At 40.6% G+C, this 16,844-nt stretch overlaps 1 protein-coding gene across 7 annotated transcripts in view; it reads left to right on the plus strand.

The window, feature by feature from the left end:
- Positions 1-16,844, plus strand: part of HIRA (histone cell cycle regulator) — an 84,090-nt gene that overhangs the window by 43,375 nt on the left and 23,871 nt on the right. For all 7 annotated transcript variants that reach the window (XM_082697424.1, XM_082697430.1, XM_082697425.1 and 4 more), the window contains 2 exons: positions 1,353-1,550; positions 2,697-2,858. In XM_082697424.1, coding sequence (XP_082553550.1) covers positions 1,353-1,550; positions 2,697-2,858 — 360 coding nt within the window. The remainder of the gene's footprint in view (positions 1-1,352; positions 1,551-2,696; positions 2,859-16,844) is intronic.

Consider the following 16,844-nt stretch of genomic DNA (forward strand, 5'->3'; position numbering starts at 1 on the left):
AGAATATTTTTAGGATCTCAGAGATTTAAAAAAAAAAAAGACATTTTTTTAAATGACATAAAATTTAGATCACACAAAAATAACATTTTGGGGGCAAGGAAAATTGCACCATAAAAAGTCAAAACACAGCATCTTGGGAACACCTGGCTGGCTAAGTCAGAAGACCACACAGCTCTTAATCTAGGGATTGTGAGCTAAGCTCCACAATGGTTGTAGAGATTATTTACAAATAAAATCTTTTTAAAAATCCTAGGGAAAATACTAATTCTTCATATAAGGAAAATTTAATTCTATAAATAGGTCTTATAATCAATAATAAAGACCAGTACCAGATAGAACAATATACAAAGGATATAAACAGATCACCAAAAAAAGAAATCAGATGCTTCTATATTTAAAAATTCCAATCTCACATCAAAATAATTGCAAATTAAAATGATAGTAAGTTACTGTTTTTTACCAGATTGTCAAGTATCAAAAAATTTGGCAAGACTGTTGGTGAGGATTTGGGGAAATAAGCACTCTCATGCGCAGCTGGAATTTAAACCTCCATGGAAGGCACTTTAGAACTATTAATCAGAACTCATTAGTGAACATTCCATCTGCTGCTGCAATTCCACTTCTAGGAATTTATCCTATGTAATATGTGAAACAACTAGTGCAAGGATGATTATGATAGGGAGCAACTTTGAGCAGCTACTATGTGTTCTAAGTATGTGCTACACTGACCACAGTCCTGAAGTCATGGGGAGGGGCCTGTCACTTCCCGTTTTGCAGATAGGAACCTGAAGCACAGAGTGGTTAAAGTGCCTAAGATCCCAGAGCTTCTATATGGCAAAGGAATGAGACCTGGCTGGATCGGCCCAGGGCCCTTAGCCTTAACACTGCAGTGTCTTGCCTCCTGTTACAGCAGTGTCTGTTACAGGAAAAGCTGGGAGAAAGCCCTGGCATTCTTCATTAGAGGCTGGTTAGGTAAATTATGGTATATCCATACAGCCCATAATGAAAGGGAGTTTTGCTCTGTATGCTGCATTTCCTGAGTTCTGAGACACATGTTTGCACATTTTACTATCTCTGAAATCAGGGTACATTTTATAATCAGTGGCATCTAACAATTATATTTGGTAGTAATTTTTTCTTTATTAGTGGTACATAAAGTACCAGTTCATGTTAGCTTCAATTACACATAGTGTATGACGTAAGTCTAGTTTTCTTTTTACTTTTCTGTAATTTTGCACATTTTCTTCCACAAAAATACTTCATCTATGGACCCAGAAAAAAATTACTTCAAACACAGAAAGTACTTGATGTGGTGTCTGATTTCCCAGGCTGATTTTTGTTCTTGACAACAGGGACTTCTCCACGGCATTCTTTAACAGCATCCCACTCTCAGGCTCCCTGGCGGGCACCATGCTCTCCTCTCATAGCAATCCACAGCTACTGCCACTGGATTCCAGTACCCCCAACTCCTTTGGCGCCTCGAAGCCCTCCACAGAGCCTGTGGCTACAACTGGCGCCAGGCCGGCTGGTGATACTGTCAGTAAGGACAGGTGAGTGGGCATGCCAAGGTTTGCTTCTGTCTCTGGGGAAAGTTCAGATTTGGACACAGTTTCACTGACACTTCATGGCTCCTTCAATAAAAAAAGAAAGAGATGCTTGATTTTTTTTTTGTTTGTTTGTTTATAAGGGCCTGCTTGGGAGGGAGACCTTGTTCAGGTGAGTCTCTGATGCACAGGGCCATAAGGACTTTACCTCCTGGGACAAGATGGAGTCCCAAGATGTGTTCCTGAGGGTGGGACCTGGCCAGGGACAGATCACCTGCCTCAGAGTCAGCCCCACCTGTCAGCAGTTCTACACTGGAAGTGGCTTAGGTCATTGCACAGTCAGGAGCATTGCCACACCAGTCATCTCAGAAAGGGTATCTGGGGAAGGACAGCTCTAGATCTGTAAGACATTTTTAACAGTTGGCCCTACAGATCTTGGGTAAGGAGGGGGGCTCCCAGATACCAGCCAGGTGCCTGGTGCGGGATCCAGGCAGGTGGATGTGGTCAATAGGAGGCCCAATGGCTTTGGGACTCAGCTTATGTGACCTGCTTGGGCATGGGGGAAAACCTGCAGGCTCAAGCCTGGGCCCCTCCTGTGGAGAACACAAGGGCTATGGGGTGTGCACTTGGACGAGTGTATGAAGAATGCATAATTGCCAAGGTAAGATGAGAGGGGCCACCCAGGCCACAGTCTTTGGCTGAGGTTGAAGGGCAGGTATAGATAGTGGCTTTAGGATGCTGGTGGGGACTTCTCTCAGACCATTTGTTGAAGCAGGAAAAGCTGGTGGGTTTGGATTTGGTTTGGGGTGGAGGTGCTATATTCAGGTTGTGGAGATAAGGCTGTATGGTGAGAAAAAAAGGTTATAAGAGCCACTTTCTAGGCCTCATACTACCCCAGAAGCTGTCAACATGCAGTGGGGAAATATGAGTACATTTGCTCATAACCTTCTCAGATAGACAGACTTCCAGATTTTAACACATGAAACTATTGAAGGAATAGTCAGTAGTATTAGATTACATCTTGAAGTTGGGTCTATGTAACTTTGATATTCATGCCCCTGTTAGTTGGCTCCAAGTAACACAAATCTAGGACTCCCAGATATTTGATGGATTGTGCTTAACATGTTCCCCTTTTTACCCCTCGACCCCCAGTGTGAATGCTACCTCTACTCCTGCTGTATCATCACCCTCCATGTTAACAACCCCATCCAAGATTGAACCCATGAAAGCATTTGACTCCCGATTCACGGAGCGGTCCAAAGCCACGCCAGGTGCTCCTTCCTTGACCAGTGTGACTCCAACAGCCGTGGAAAGGTAGGTGGTGACTGTGTGGGGTCTCAAGAGACCTGAAAGGAAGAGAAAGGAGCATCTTCTTTTAGTGGGAAAATGGTTGCAGGGAGCCATGGGGGCACAGAACAGGCATAAAGGACAATGAAGATAATGACACCAGGGCTGGTCGGTGCAGAGACTATGCTGATGATAAGGTTGTCATTTGAATATGGCCCAAAGTTTGCCTAAAGTGGAGCAGGAGATTGGCTCTGATACTGTTGTACCATGGAAGTAATAGCCTGCTTAGACACCAGGCATTTGGGAGCTTGAGATAAAAGTGATAAGAGGTTTTTATGAAATGAGCTTCTGCGCGTTTTCAGGCTCTATGCTACTCGCCCATTCTCTGCACCTCCCTTAGCACACAGCAACCAAACCATCTAGGATATCTATTTATTAGAATTACAGGAGTCCTCTTGAGGTGACTAGAGCAGGTGTGTTTGTTGGCACAGAACTTTTCTGATTCCTAGGGAGCGTATCTCCACCCCCATGACCATGAACCCACCACGAGACAGAGCTCAGTGAGGTTGGGGCTGAGGGGGTTAGAGGTGGGCTGGGCTAGCTTCCTACAGAGGGGCAAAGGACTTAAAGACTTGGGGTTGCACTCTACCTTGAGGTGATAGGGGCTCAGCAGCCCTTTGCCGCTGTCAGCCAAATTCAGGGACATTGGTCATAGACTCATAGTAGCCACACAACAGGTAGGTACTTAATGAAGGGAGCATTTGTGATAAGATCTGACGTTGGCAGTAGGTAATGTCTTAGAGCTAAAGCTGTGGGACACTGTCCCTAGGACTGGACTCATGATCTCAAAATCGCTTGTCTGATCAGGATTTGTTCTCCTTGGAGAATAGCCTCTGGAAATGAGCATGGGAGGACTCTCCCTTCAAATCATCAGCTGCGTCTATGACTTTGGCGCGGGACCTGTATTCTTCTCTATTGTGATCATGCCTATTTACATATAAAGATATTCTATGGGATCTCTTTATGTAGCAGTTCCTCTGTCCAGCAGTATGGATGATCTGAGAACCTTCCTGCTGCTCAGTACTTTGAAACGATGGATGAACTGCAACACATACGCCTAAAACATGTAACCAGTTTGTGAGAAAGTAAGGGAAGGCCCCAGGAGCCGAAATCTAAGGATGATAAGACAGCCAGAACAGTGGGCAGGACCACACTGTGGGTGTTGGGCTGGGGGTTACTGACATGGTAACCTTGAGTTTTAATGGCCACACAGATTCAAGACAGGGCCTTGGGCCTGAGCCATGTAGGGGGTTGGAACTAAGACACTACCATTAAGTCAAGCTGCTTGAGAAAGTACACCACCAGTGAGGGAGAGGATAGAAAAAACCTGAAGGGCAGGATGGCCAAAAAGTTGAAATATCTCAGTCAGTCCTGTGGGTTAGGAAAACAGACTATACAGCCACAGACCTGCCCTCCTGTGGATTGGGATGTTTAATGCTACCTAGGTCATCTGGAAACCAAGAAAAGAAATGAACACAAAAGGAGATTTAGGCCTAATTAACACCCAGAGGCACTTGGCAAAACTGACGCAAACTGCCCCCCGCCCCTGCCCCATCCCAGTGATGTTTCTCTGACCCCAAGAAGTCCAGCATTCCCACTGAGAAGCACTGCCAAAAAGGGACACTCAAAATCCGAAGTAACAAAAAACATGCAGGGACCGTGCATTACACACAAATGTCTGGAGACATAATGAGTGGGTTTAGACCTTTTTATAAATTTGATCATAGAGAATCGCCAGATAAAGACTATAAAATAAATATGCTTAAATGAAGACATGAAAGATAAAATGTGAGGAAACTCTAATCTGCCATCTCATGTAAAAAGTTAACTCAAAATCTGCCAAAGAACTAAATGTAAGAGCTAAAACTTTAAAACTGTTTTAAGAAAACAGATGTAGATCTATATGACCCTGGATTAAAAAATTGTTTCTTGGTTATGATACCTAAAGCACAAGCAACTAAAGAACTAAACAACTAAAATCAACTAAAAGACTTAGGATCCAAAATGTATAAAGAACTTACAATTCAACAATAAAAGGACTAATAACCCAATTTGAAAATGAACAAAGGATTTGAATAGAAATTTCTCCAAAAATATACAAATGACCAATAAACACATAAAAGACTGTTACTGTCAATAGTCATTAGGGAAATGCAAACTGGAAACCACAATGAGATACCACTAGCCTGGCTGTACTCAAAAAGTCATAATATCGGTCATTAAGCGTCTGCCTTTGCCTCAGGTCATGATCCCAGGGTCCTGAGATGGAACCCTGCATTGGGTCCCTGCTCGGCAGGAAGCCTGCTTCTTCTTCTTCCACTCCCCCTGCCTGTGTTCACTCTGGCTGTGTCTCTCCCTGTCAAATAAATAAAATCTTGAAAAAAAAAAAAAAGAAGAAGAAGAAGGAGGAGAAGTGATATGAGGGGGTACCTGGATAGTTCAGTCAGGTAAGCGTCTGCCTTCGGCTCAGGTCATGAGCCACACAGGTGCCCCAAAATGCAGCTTTCTTGATATGGCTGTTTCTTGTAATCCTTTAAATCACCCATCAGTAGAGGTCTTCCTTTGGGGTCACAGTGTCATGCATAGTTAAGAGCAGCACTCAGAGCCATACACTCTGAGGTTGTCCTACCTCCCCACTCTATGGTGGGGTGATCTTAAGTAAGACACACAGTCTTTCTCAGCCCATCTCCCTACTAGGCAGAACAGCTCTATGAGGAACACCTAACTCATAGGAGATCCATCTTGAGGGTTGAAGAGGAAGGCAGTGCCTGTAAAACCATATCCTGATCCTGGTCTCCTGCTGTTACTCCTTCATTATACCTCCTAGTGGTTTGGCAATTTGGTCTCTGCAACCTGACTGGTACTTCTTTGCCAAGAGTGTTAGATGAGTCTGGAAGCCTAATGCTAGCCTCCCAGGTGTAGGGTGGCCATCCTAGTTGAACCTGTGGGTGGGTCCTCCACTCCACCCTGCCTTAGGGCTGTGTGTCAGTGAAAGACACAGATTAGGGTTCCAAGTTGGCCTGTGCAGGCAGAACTAGGATGGAGCCCATTTGTAAGTATGGCATCTCTGACCAGGTGTGCTCTTTCTCAGCAGATACCTGGATCTAAGAGACAGCTGCTATAGATCCATAGCTTGGTTCTCCTAGGGGGTACTGGGTGATCTCTGGTACAGGCCCACACAGGCTGGGAAGTGCAGTTTTCAGTGGGTCCCTAGCCTTAGAGCCCTGAATGGGATGTCAGGTAGAGGTAAAAGGGAGAAACTCCTGAGGGCTCTCAAAGAAGTCTCAGCCATAGAGTGATACAGCCTGAGCTAGGGCAGTGCTAAGCAAAGTGAGATTCATGCACTGGTGTTGAGTTTAGAAAGTGATCAGATAATTTAGAAGCTTATATGAGTTTGACATTGCTATGACATTCTTACTGTATTTTCTAAAACCATAATTACACAAAAGTCTACAAATTCTAGAAAGGATTTTTGAAAGGATTTTGGGAAACACTAACTTAGGGTGTCTAAACCATCAAGTTACATCCAAAGGTGGATGCTTTGCTCTGCTGTAGGGCATCAGAAGAATGGGGAGCAGGCTTTCTGGTTTCATGGAGTAGAACTAGGAATTTCTGGGTTTTCCCAGTTCTGTACATGGGTACATATTGGAAAGAGTTCAGGATTTGTAGACCCTAGTGCGCCTGTCTACCTTTCTATAACCTAGGGCTACCGGTAGGAAGAACAGCAGAAGACATCCTCAAAAATACAACTTTTTTTTTTTTTTTAATCATACACAATAACTAAGTGGGATTTATCCCAGAAATACAAGGTTGGTTCAACATATGAAAATCAGCTGTTGTAATATACGATATCAATAGAATAAAAACAGACACCCCATTGATTGAATCTAGCACCCATTCATGACCTAAACAAATAACAAACTAGGAAGAGAATGAAACTCCCTCAACATGATCAAAGGACATCTTTGAAAAATCCACACAACTAAGATCATACTTAATGGTGAAAGACTGGATGTTTTCCCCCTAAGGAAAATGAACAGGAGCAAGACAAGGATGTCAGCTCTTGCCATTTCTTTTCAATACTGTACTAGAGTTTCTAGACTAAATGACTTCAAGATTGCAAGATACAAGATCTGTATACAAAAATCAGTTGTATTTCTATACGCTTGTAAAGAACAATCCAAAAAAGAACTTAAGATAATAGTTCTATTTATAATGGCACATAAAAGAATAAAATTGTTTAAAGAAACTAAAGACCTGAATAAATGGAAAGACATTCCTTTGGTTATCTTAATATTGTTAAGATGGTAGTAGCTCCCAAATTGATTTACAGATTTAGTGCAGTCCTTTGCAAAATTCTGTCTTCCTTTTAGAAATCGACAAGCTGATCCCAAAGGTCATGTAGAAACACAGGGGCCCCCGAACAGCCAAAATAGTCTTGGAGAAAAAGAGCAAAGTTGGAGAACTCACACTTCCTGAGTTCAAACTTTAGTACAGAACAATAATAAGACAGTGTGGTACTAACACAAGGATAGACATGTAGATCAAAAGAGTAGAACTGAAATCCCGGAAATAAGCTGAAGTCTGGGATCAGTTTATTTTCAACAAGGGTGCCAAGACCATTCAATGGTTAAAGAAAGAAGAGTCTTAACAACAGTTGTTAACTGGGACAGCAGGATATCCACATATGCAAAAATATAAAGTCGATCCTTACTTCACATTACATACAAAATTATCTCAAAATTAATCAAAGAACTTAATTTTAAGAGCCAAAATAGAAAACTCTGTTACTTTGGATTTGTTAATGCATTTTTCGATAATCTGTGACAACAAAATCACAAGTAATCAAAGAAAAAATTGATAAAGTGGGTTTCATTAAAATTTAAAACTTTCGTGCCTTTTTTTTTTTAAGATTTTATTTATTTATTTGACAGATCACAAGTAGGCAGAGCAGCAGGCAGAGAGAAAGGGAAGCAGGCTCCCCACTGAGCAGAGAGCCCGACACGGGGCTCAGTCCCAAGACCCCAAGATCATGACCCAAGTGAAAGGCAGAGGCTCAATCCACCCAGACGCCCCTAAAACTTTTGTGCTTTAAAGGGGACCATCACAGGGCACCTGGGTGGCTCAGTGGGTTAAAGCCTCTGCCTTTGGGTCAGATCATGATCCCATGGTCCTGGAATCGAGCCCCGCATCTGGCTCTCTGCTCCGCGGGGAGCCTGCTTCCCTGCTTCCTCCTCTCTCTCTGCCTACTTGTGATCTCTCTCTGTCAAATAAATAAATAAAATCTTTAAAATAAAAAAAAAAAGGAGACCATCATGATGGTGGGGGAAAAAACTGTAAGAACTGGAGAAAATATTTACTAATCCTATAATAAAGGACTTGTGTCTAGAATACAAGTATTCTTACAACTCAGTAGTAGACTAATGACGCAATTTTTAGGCAGTCCAAGGATTTGAATAGGTATCGTTTTTTTAGGTTATTTATTTATTTGACAGACAGAGATCACAAGTAGGCTGAGAGGCAGTGATGTGGGGGGAGCAGGCTCCCCGCTGAGCAGAGAGGCGGGTGTGGGGCTTGATCCCAGGACCCTGGGATCATGACCCGAGCCAAAGGCAGAGAGGCTTTAACCCACTGAGCCACACAGGTGCCCCGGCATTTTTAAGATACAGTATATGAGGGGTGCCTGGGTGGCTCAGTCAGTTGAGCATTGATTCTTGATTTCAGTTCATGTCATGATCTCAGGTTTCTGGGATTAAACCCCACATCAGGTTCCACGCTCAGTGGGGAGTCTGCTTGGGATTCTCGTTTTCCTTCTGTCTGTCTTGCCGCTCACAATCTCTCTTTCTCTAAAATAAATAAATTAAAATCTTCTTTAAAAATATGATATAGGGGTACCTGGGTAGCTCAGTCATTAAGCATCTGCCTTCAGTTCAGGTCACAATCCCAGGGTCCTGGGATCGAGCTCTGCACTGGCTCCCTGCTCAGCCGGAAGCCTGTCCTCCTCCTTTCCCTCCCCCTGCTTTTTTTCCCCCTCTTGCTGTCTCTGTCTCTTTGTCAAATAAATAAAATCTTAATATATATGATATACAAATAATAAGCAGATGAAAAGATATTCAACCTTATTAGCTATTGGGGAAATACAAGTAAAACCACAAGATTCTACTTTGTAATGCTAGGAAATCAAAAGATAAATAATAAGTGTTGGCATCAATGTGAGGAAATTGAGACTTTCATACGCTGCTGGTGGTTATATAAAATGGTACAGGCACTTTGGAAAATAGTTCAGCAGTTCCTTTAAAAGTTAGATGTAGACCTAACATTTGACACAGGAATTTCAGTCCTAGGTAAAAACACCCAAGAAAAATGAAAACATGCCTACACAAATAACTTATACATGAATGTTCATATCAGCATTCTTTCAATAGCCAAAAGCTTGAAACCAACCAAATGTCTGTTACCTGAAGTATGGATAAGCAAGGTGTGGTTGTGCATACAATGAAATATTATTCAATCATAAAAAAAGAAGTAAAGTACAATACAGTCTACAGCACAAATGAACCTTGAAAACATGCTAAGTAAAAGAAGCCAATTCTGGATATTTCCTATTCTGTGATTCCATTTATAGAAAATGTCCAGAATGGGGACATCTATGGGAATAGAAAGTAGATTAGTGGCTTCCCAAGCTGTGGTGAATGGGAGAATTTGTTGGGGGAGGGAAGGGGTTATAACCTAGAGGTATAGGATTTCTTTTTCAGATGATGAAAATATTCTGAAATTGCTATTGTGATTGTTGCACAACTTTGTGAAGACAGCAAGAACTATTGGATTGTATACTTTAAATTCATGAATTGTGTGTGGGTTACATCTCAGTAAAGCTATTACCAAAAATAAACACATTAGACACATAACATACACACACATACATGTACACATACACAGATTCCAGTGGAGAAGTGCAATAAAATGCATGAGATACCATGTTTCTATGTCAGCAGTACCTAGGACTTCTAAATGGAGTTTTTTATAGGCTTCTGTTTTGAAAACTTCCATACCTTCAGCAACATCAAACATCTTTCTTTGTATCCTTCACCTGGATTCAGCAGTTTTTATCACTTTTGCCCGTTTTTATTTTTCTTTTACTCTACAGCACACATGACAGAAACAAAACACTTCTGTCCTTCCTGCTGTGAGTCATTTCCTAAGCAAGGATGTTCTCCTACATAATCACATTCCATTATCATACTCCAGTAGGTATTTAGTCCTACACTTTAAAATGTTTTTTAAAAATATTTATAAAGTACTGTCCATCATTTAGAGTTTTCTCTTTGTGTTGTACAGTTGTATCTGTTCTGACGAATGTATGTCTTGTATCCAGCATTATAGCATCATGCACAGTAACTTCACCTCCCTAAATATCCCTTGTACTTTGCTATTAATCCTTCCCTTCTTCCCTGAACACCTGACTTCCTACCATGTTTTCTTCTAAGTTCTCCTTTTATAGTTTTACATTTTACACTTAGATCTATGATCCATTTTGAGTTAATTTTTGTGGGAGATGTAAGGAATGAGTCTAGATCTCATTTTTGCATGAGGTTGTCTGGTTGTTTCAGCATCATTTGTTGAAAAGAGTGTCCTTTCTGTGCCTTTGCCTTAATCAGATCACTTGAGTATATTTGCATGGATCTATTTCTAGGTCTTTTATCTTTCCATATAAACTTTAGAATCAGTTTGTCAGTATATACAGTATAATTTCCTGGGACTTTTATTGGGATTCCATTTAATCTCTAGATCAAGTTATGAAAAATTGACATCTTAACAATATTGAGTCTTCTGGGGCATCTGGGGCTCAGTTGGTTAAGAGTCTACTTTCAATTCAGGTCGTGATTCTCAGGGTCCCGGGATTGAGCCTCACTTCAGGCTCCCTGTTTAGCACAGAGCCTGCTTCTTCCTCTGCCTCTGCTTCTCCTCCTCCTTGTGTGCACACTCACTCTCTCAAATAAATAAATAAATAAAATCTTGAAGAAAAAAAAAAACTTTTTAAAAAATACATATTGAGTCTTCTTATCCATAAATGTAGTATATCTCCATTTATGTAGATCTTTGATTTCTTTCATCAGAGTCTTGTAGTTTTCTTCATATGGAATTTAGACATATTTTGTTAGATTTATATCTAATTATTTCATTTTTTATGCTAATGTAAAAAGTATTGTGTTTAGAATTTCAAGTACCACTTGTTCCTTACTGATATGTAGAAAAGCAGTTGACTTTTGTATCTTAACTTTATATCCTATAGCCTTGCCATAATTGCTTATTAGTTCCATTTTTTGTTGTCTTTGATTCTTTGAGATTTTCTACAAAGAGAATTATGTCATCTGCAAATAAAGATAATTTTATTTCTCCTTCCTAATCTTAATGCCTTTGATTTCTTTCTCTTATCTTACTGCATCAGCTAGGATTTCTAGTACCATATTATATTAAATAGAAGCAGTGAGAGGGGACATCCTTGCCTTCTCATTTAGTGTCTCACAATTAAAAATGATGTTAGCTATAGGTATTTTTATGAATATCCTTTATCAAATCGAGGGAATTCTCCTCTAATCTTGGTTTGCTAAGAGTTTTTTTACTGCTAAGAGGGGTGGGTTTGTTGTTGTTTTTTATCATGAATGGATGTTGGGTTTTGTCAAATGCCCTTTCTGCATCTGTTTATAAGACAATAATATTTTTCTTCTTTAGCTTTATTAGATGTGATGGATTACATTAATCATTTTGAATGTTGAGTAGTATGTGTATCTGGTGTAAATACCATTTGATTGTTGTATATAATTCTTATACATTGTTGGATCTAGTTTGCCAGTATTTTGTTGAAGATTTTTACATCTATCTTCATGAGAGATACTGGCCTATAGTTGTTCTTCCTTGTAATATCAGTATCTGGTTTTTATTTGGGTAATGCTTGCATCATGGGTGTTAGAATTTATTTTCCTCTGCTTCTCTTTTGTAGAACATATTGTAGAGAATTGTTATAATTTCTTCCTTAAATATTTGGTAGAACTGACCAGTAAAACTCTCTGGGCCTGGTACTTTTTTTCTTAGAAGGTTATTAATTGATTCATTTTCTTTAATACAACTATTCAGATTAGTTATTTTTCCTTGTGTGAGTTTAAGTTGATTGTTTTTTGTTTTTTTCAGGAACTGGCCCATTTCCTCAAAGTTACCCGATCTTTGGGTTTAGAATTATTCATAATATTCCTCTGTGTTCCTTTTATTATTGTCTATGGGAGCAGTAGTAAAGGCCCCTTTTGCATTTCTGACATTAGTGATTTGTGTCCTCTCTTTTCTTTTTCTTTTTTTTTTTTTTTTTATTTGACACAGAGGTCACAAGTAGGCAGAGAGGCAGGCAGAGAGAGAGAGAGAGACAGAGAGAGAGGAGGAAGCAGGCTCACTGCCGAGCAGAGAGCCCGATGCGGGACTCGATCCCAGGACCCTGAGATCATGACCTGAGCCGAAGGCAGCGGCTTAACCCACTGAGCCACCCAGGCGCCCTAGTGTCCTCTCTTTTCTTAATTAGCCTGGCTACAAGTTCATTAATTTTATTGCTCTTTTCAAAGAACGAGCTTTTTATTTCATTGATTTTTCTCTGTCGTTTTCCTGTTTTAAATTTCATGGATTTCTGCTCTAATTTTTATGATTTATTGTCTTCTCCTTGCTTTGTATTATTTTACTTATTACTGCCTTATTATTATATTATTGTATTGCTATTTATTATTTATTTGCATCTGCTTTCTCTTTTCTTTTTTTTTCATCTTTTTCTAGTTCCTGAAGGTAAAGTTTTTTATTTCAGGTCTTTCTTCTTTTCTAAAATATGCACTCTTGGGGCACCTGGATGGCTCAGTTGGGTAAGCTGCAGACTCTTGATTGTGGCTCACATCATGATCCCGGGACAGGAGATTGAGCCCCACATCAGGGTCCATGCTCATCAGGGAGTCTGCTTGAAGATTCCTCTACCTTTCCCCCCACCCTCACTCTTGTTCTCTCTCTCAAATAAATAAATATTTAAGAAAAAGCAAAGGGAGGGGGCGCATGGGTGGCTCAGTTGGTTGGGAGCCTGCCTTTGGCTTGGGTCATGACCTAGGGCCTTGGGATCGAGCCCTGCATTAGAGCCCTCCCCCCAGCAGGGAGCCTGTTTCTCCCTTTTTCTCTGCCTGCTGCTCTGCCTACTTGTGCTCTCTCTCTCTCAAATAAGTAAAATCTTTTAAAAAAACAAAAACAAAGGGGTGTCTGGGTGGCTGTCTGTTAAGTGTCTGACTCTTGGTTTTGACTCAGGTAATGAATCTCAGGATCCTGAGATCAAGCCCTGTGTTTGGACTCCACTTTCAGTGCAGAGTCTGCTTAAGACTCTCACCCTCTGCCCCTCTCCCAAAAAAATAAACAAATTAATCTCTTTTTAGATTTTATTTACTTATTTGAATGGGGAGAGGCACGAGAGGGGAGAAGATCAGAGGGAGAAGCAGACTATCTGCTCAGGAGCCCAATGCAGGACTCAGTCATGGGACTCCAGGATCATGACCTGAGCCGAAGACAGGCACTTAACCAACTGAGCCACCCAGGTGCCCCAATAAATAAATCTTTTTAAAAATCATAGGAGTAAAATAAAATATATTCTCTGCTATAAATTTCCTTCTAAGCACTGTTTCTACTGCATCCCACAAATTTTTATAAATTACATTTTTGTTTTAATTTAATTAAATATTTTTGTAAGTCTCTTGTGACTTTTTCTTTGACCATATGTTGTTTAGAAGTGTGTGCTTCAGTCTGTGTTTGGGAGTTTTTCAGGTATATTTTTGTTGTTGTTGTCTATCGAACATTCAGGATTCAATGTTGTGGGCTTAAAGCATACTTTGTATGCTTTTTATCCTTTTAAATTTGTTAGAGTATGTTTTATGGCCCAGAATGTGGTCTTAGTGAATATTCTGTGTGATCTTGAGAAGAATGTGTATTCTGCTATTGTTATATTAAGTATCTTATAAATATCAACCAAATTCAAATGAATGATAGTACTGTTCGTTTGAGTAAATTTGTTAACTGATTTTCTGTCAGCTGGATATGTCGGTTACTAATAGAGGTAAATTGAAATCTCCACTTATGGTTGTGGAGTTGTGTAGTTCTCCTTGTGGTTCTATCAGGTTTTGCCACATGTGTTTTATGCTTTTTTGTTAGGCATGTACATTAAGGATTGCTATGTCTTCTTGGAAAATTGATCCTTTTATCATTATGTAATGTTCCTCTTTATTCTTAATACTTTTCCTTACTATGGTGTCCACTTTGTCTGAAAGTAATATAGCTACTCCAATTTTCTTTTAGTTAGAGTTAGCATGGCATGTAGGCATATGCTGGAGAGTTGCAAGTTTGGTTCCAGACCACCACAATAAATTTAATATTGCAATAAAGCAAGTCAAATGAATTTTTTCGTTTCCCAGTACATGTAAAAGTTGTTGACAACTACTGTAGCCTGTTAAGTGTCCAATAACAGCATTGTATCTAAGAAAAACATTTTTTATACCCTAATGGAAAAAATACTTCATTGTTACAAAATGCTAACCATCATCTGAGCTTTCAGCAAGTCATAATTTTTGCAAATGGAGGGTCTTGCCTCAATGCTAATGGTTTCTAACTGTTCTGGGTGGTGGTTGCTGGAGGTTGGGATGGCTGTGGCGGCTGTGGCAATTTTAAGACAATGAAGTTTGCTACATCGGTTGACTCTTCCTTTTATGAACAATTTCTCTGTAGCAATGCCGTTTGCCAACATTTATACACAACACTTCTTTCAAAATTGAAGTCAATCCTCTCAAAACATGCCACTGTTTTATCAGCTAAGTTATGTAGTATTCTAAATCCTTTATTGTCTTTTCAACAACCTTTACAGCATCTTCTCTGGGAGTAGATTCCATTTCAAGAAACTTTCTCTGCTCCTCCATGAGAAGCAACTTCTCATCCATTCAGGTTTTCTCATGAGATTGCAGGAATTCAGGCACATCTTTAGGTTTCACTTCTAATTCTAGGTCTCTTGCTGTTTCCACCACATCTGCAGTTGCTTCCTCCACTGAAGTCTTGAACTGCTGAAAGTCATCCATGAGAATTGGAATCTACTTCTTCAAAACTCCTGTTCATGTTGCTATTTTGACCCTGTGAATCTTGAATGTTCCTATTGACATCTAGATGATGAATCCTTTTCAGAAAGTTTTCCATTTACTTTGTACAGATCCGTCACAGGAATCACTCTCATTGGCAGCTAGAGCCTTACAAAATGTATTTCTTTAATAAAAAGAATTGAAAGTCAAAACTACTCTTGATCCATGGCCTGCATAACAGATGTTATGTTAGCAGGCATGAAAGCAACATTAATTTCATATATCCGTATTAGAGCTCTTGGGTAACTGGGGGTATTGGCAATGAATAGTAATTTTTTTTAAAGGTTTTTACTTATTTGACACAGAGATAGAGATCACAAGTAGGCAGAGCAGCAGGCAGAGGCAGAGGGAGAAGCAGGCTCTCCGCTGAGCAGGGAGCCTGATGTGGGGCTCAGTCGCAGGCCCCTGGGAACAGGACCTGAGCTGAAGGCAGCTGCTTAACTGACTGAGCCACCCAGGTGCCCCTGAACAGTAATATTTTTAAAGGAATCTTTTTCAGAGCAGTAGGTCTCAACAATGAGCTTGAAATACTTAAAATATTTAGTAAACCACGCTATAAGCAGATATGCTCTCATCTAGGCTTTGTTGTTCCACTCATATAGGGTAAGGCAGAGTAGATTTAGCATAATTCTTAAGACCCTAGGATTTGGGGGTGGTAAATGAGCATTGGCTTCCACTTTAAAGTCACTAGCTGCATTGGCCCCTAACAAGAGAGTTAGCCTGTTCTTTGAAGCCAGGCATGACTTCTCTCCAACTGTGAAAATCCTAGATAGCTTCTACTTTTTATTTTTTATTTTTTTAAGATTTTATTTATTTATTAGACAGAGATCACAAGTAGGCAGAGAGGCAGGCAGAGAGAGAGAGAGAGAGGGAAGCAGGCTTCCTGCGGAGCAGGGAGCCCGATGCGGGGCTCAATCCCAGGACCCTGAGATCATGACCCGAACCAAAGGCAGCAGCCCAAACCACTGAGCCACCCAGGCACCCCAGCTTCTACTTTTTAAAACAAGGCTGTTTCATGTATATTGAAAATCTGCTGTTTAATGTAGCCGCCTTCACTAATTATCTTAGCTAGATCTTCTCGACAACTTCCTGCCCCTTCTGCATTAGCACTTGAAGCTTCTCCTTGCACTTTTAGTTATGAAACCAGCTTCTTTCCTTCAAACTCATGAACCACCCTATGCTAGCTTCAAACTAGTTATTCTACTCCTGTTATACAAGAGCCATGTTGAACTGGTGGTAAGGTTTCGGGGAGGAGAGGCATTCTGTTATCACGTGAAAAATCTTTTTCAGTTGTTTTTGGACTGGTGACCCTGAGCTATGACCTTCAGAAGAATTCTGTAGTCTATGTAGGGTGGGGGTGTGGATGGGGGGGCCAGGCTATAGTTGGTTAATTTCCCTGCCACTAAGTCACATGGGGTCTAGTAAAGTAGTTTCACTTGAAGGCAGACTTTTGTTAAGGAGAAGGGAACTCTGACTATGTTTCAATGGTTCTTTTTCCCCTCCACTAGCCCAAAGAACAGAGGGGATTTTTTTCATCCCTTATCTTCACCCGTGAAAGCCTGTTAGAGCTCCTGGAGGTAAAACCAACATAAGTGTGGGGACCCTCCTGCCACCAGACCCCCAAGAGTTTTGATTTACAAGCCAGCCCACACTCAGCCTCCAGCAGTGAACCAGTTACTTTAAGTCTTCCTTTTAGTTAGGGCTCCAGGGGCTTAGCTCCAGGTGCGTTCCGACTTTCTGTCTTCACCTGGCATCTCCAGTTTCC

Source organism: Mustela nivalis (assembly GCF_964662115.1).
Source record: "Mustela nivalis genome assembly, chromosome: 14".
Classification (NCBI taxonomy): domain Eukaryota; kingdom Metazoa; phylum Chordata; class Mammalia; order Carnivora; family Mustelidae; genus Mustela; species Mustela nivalis.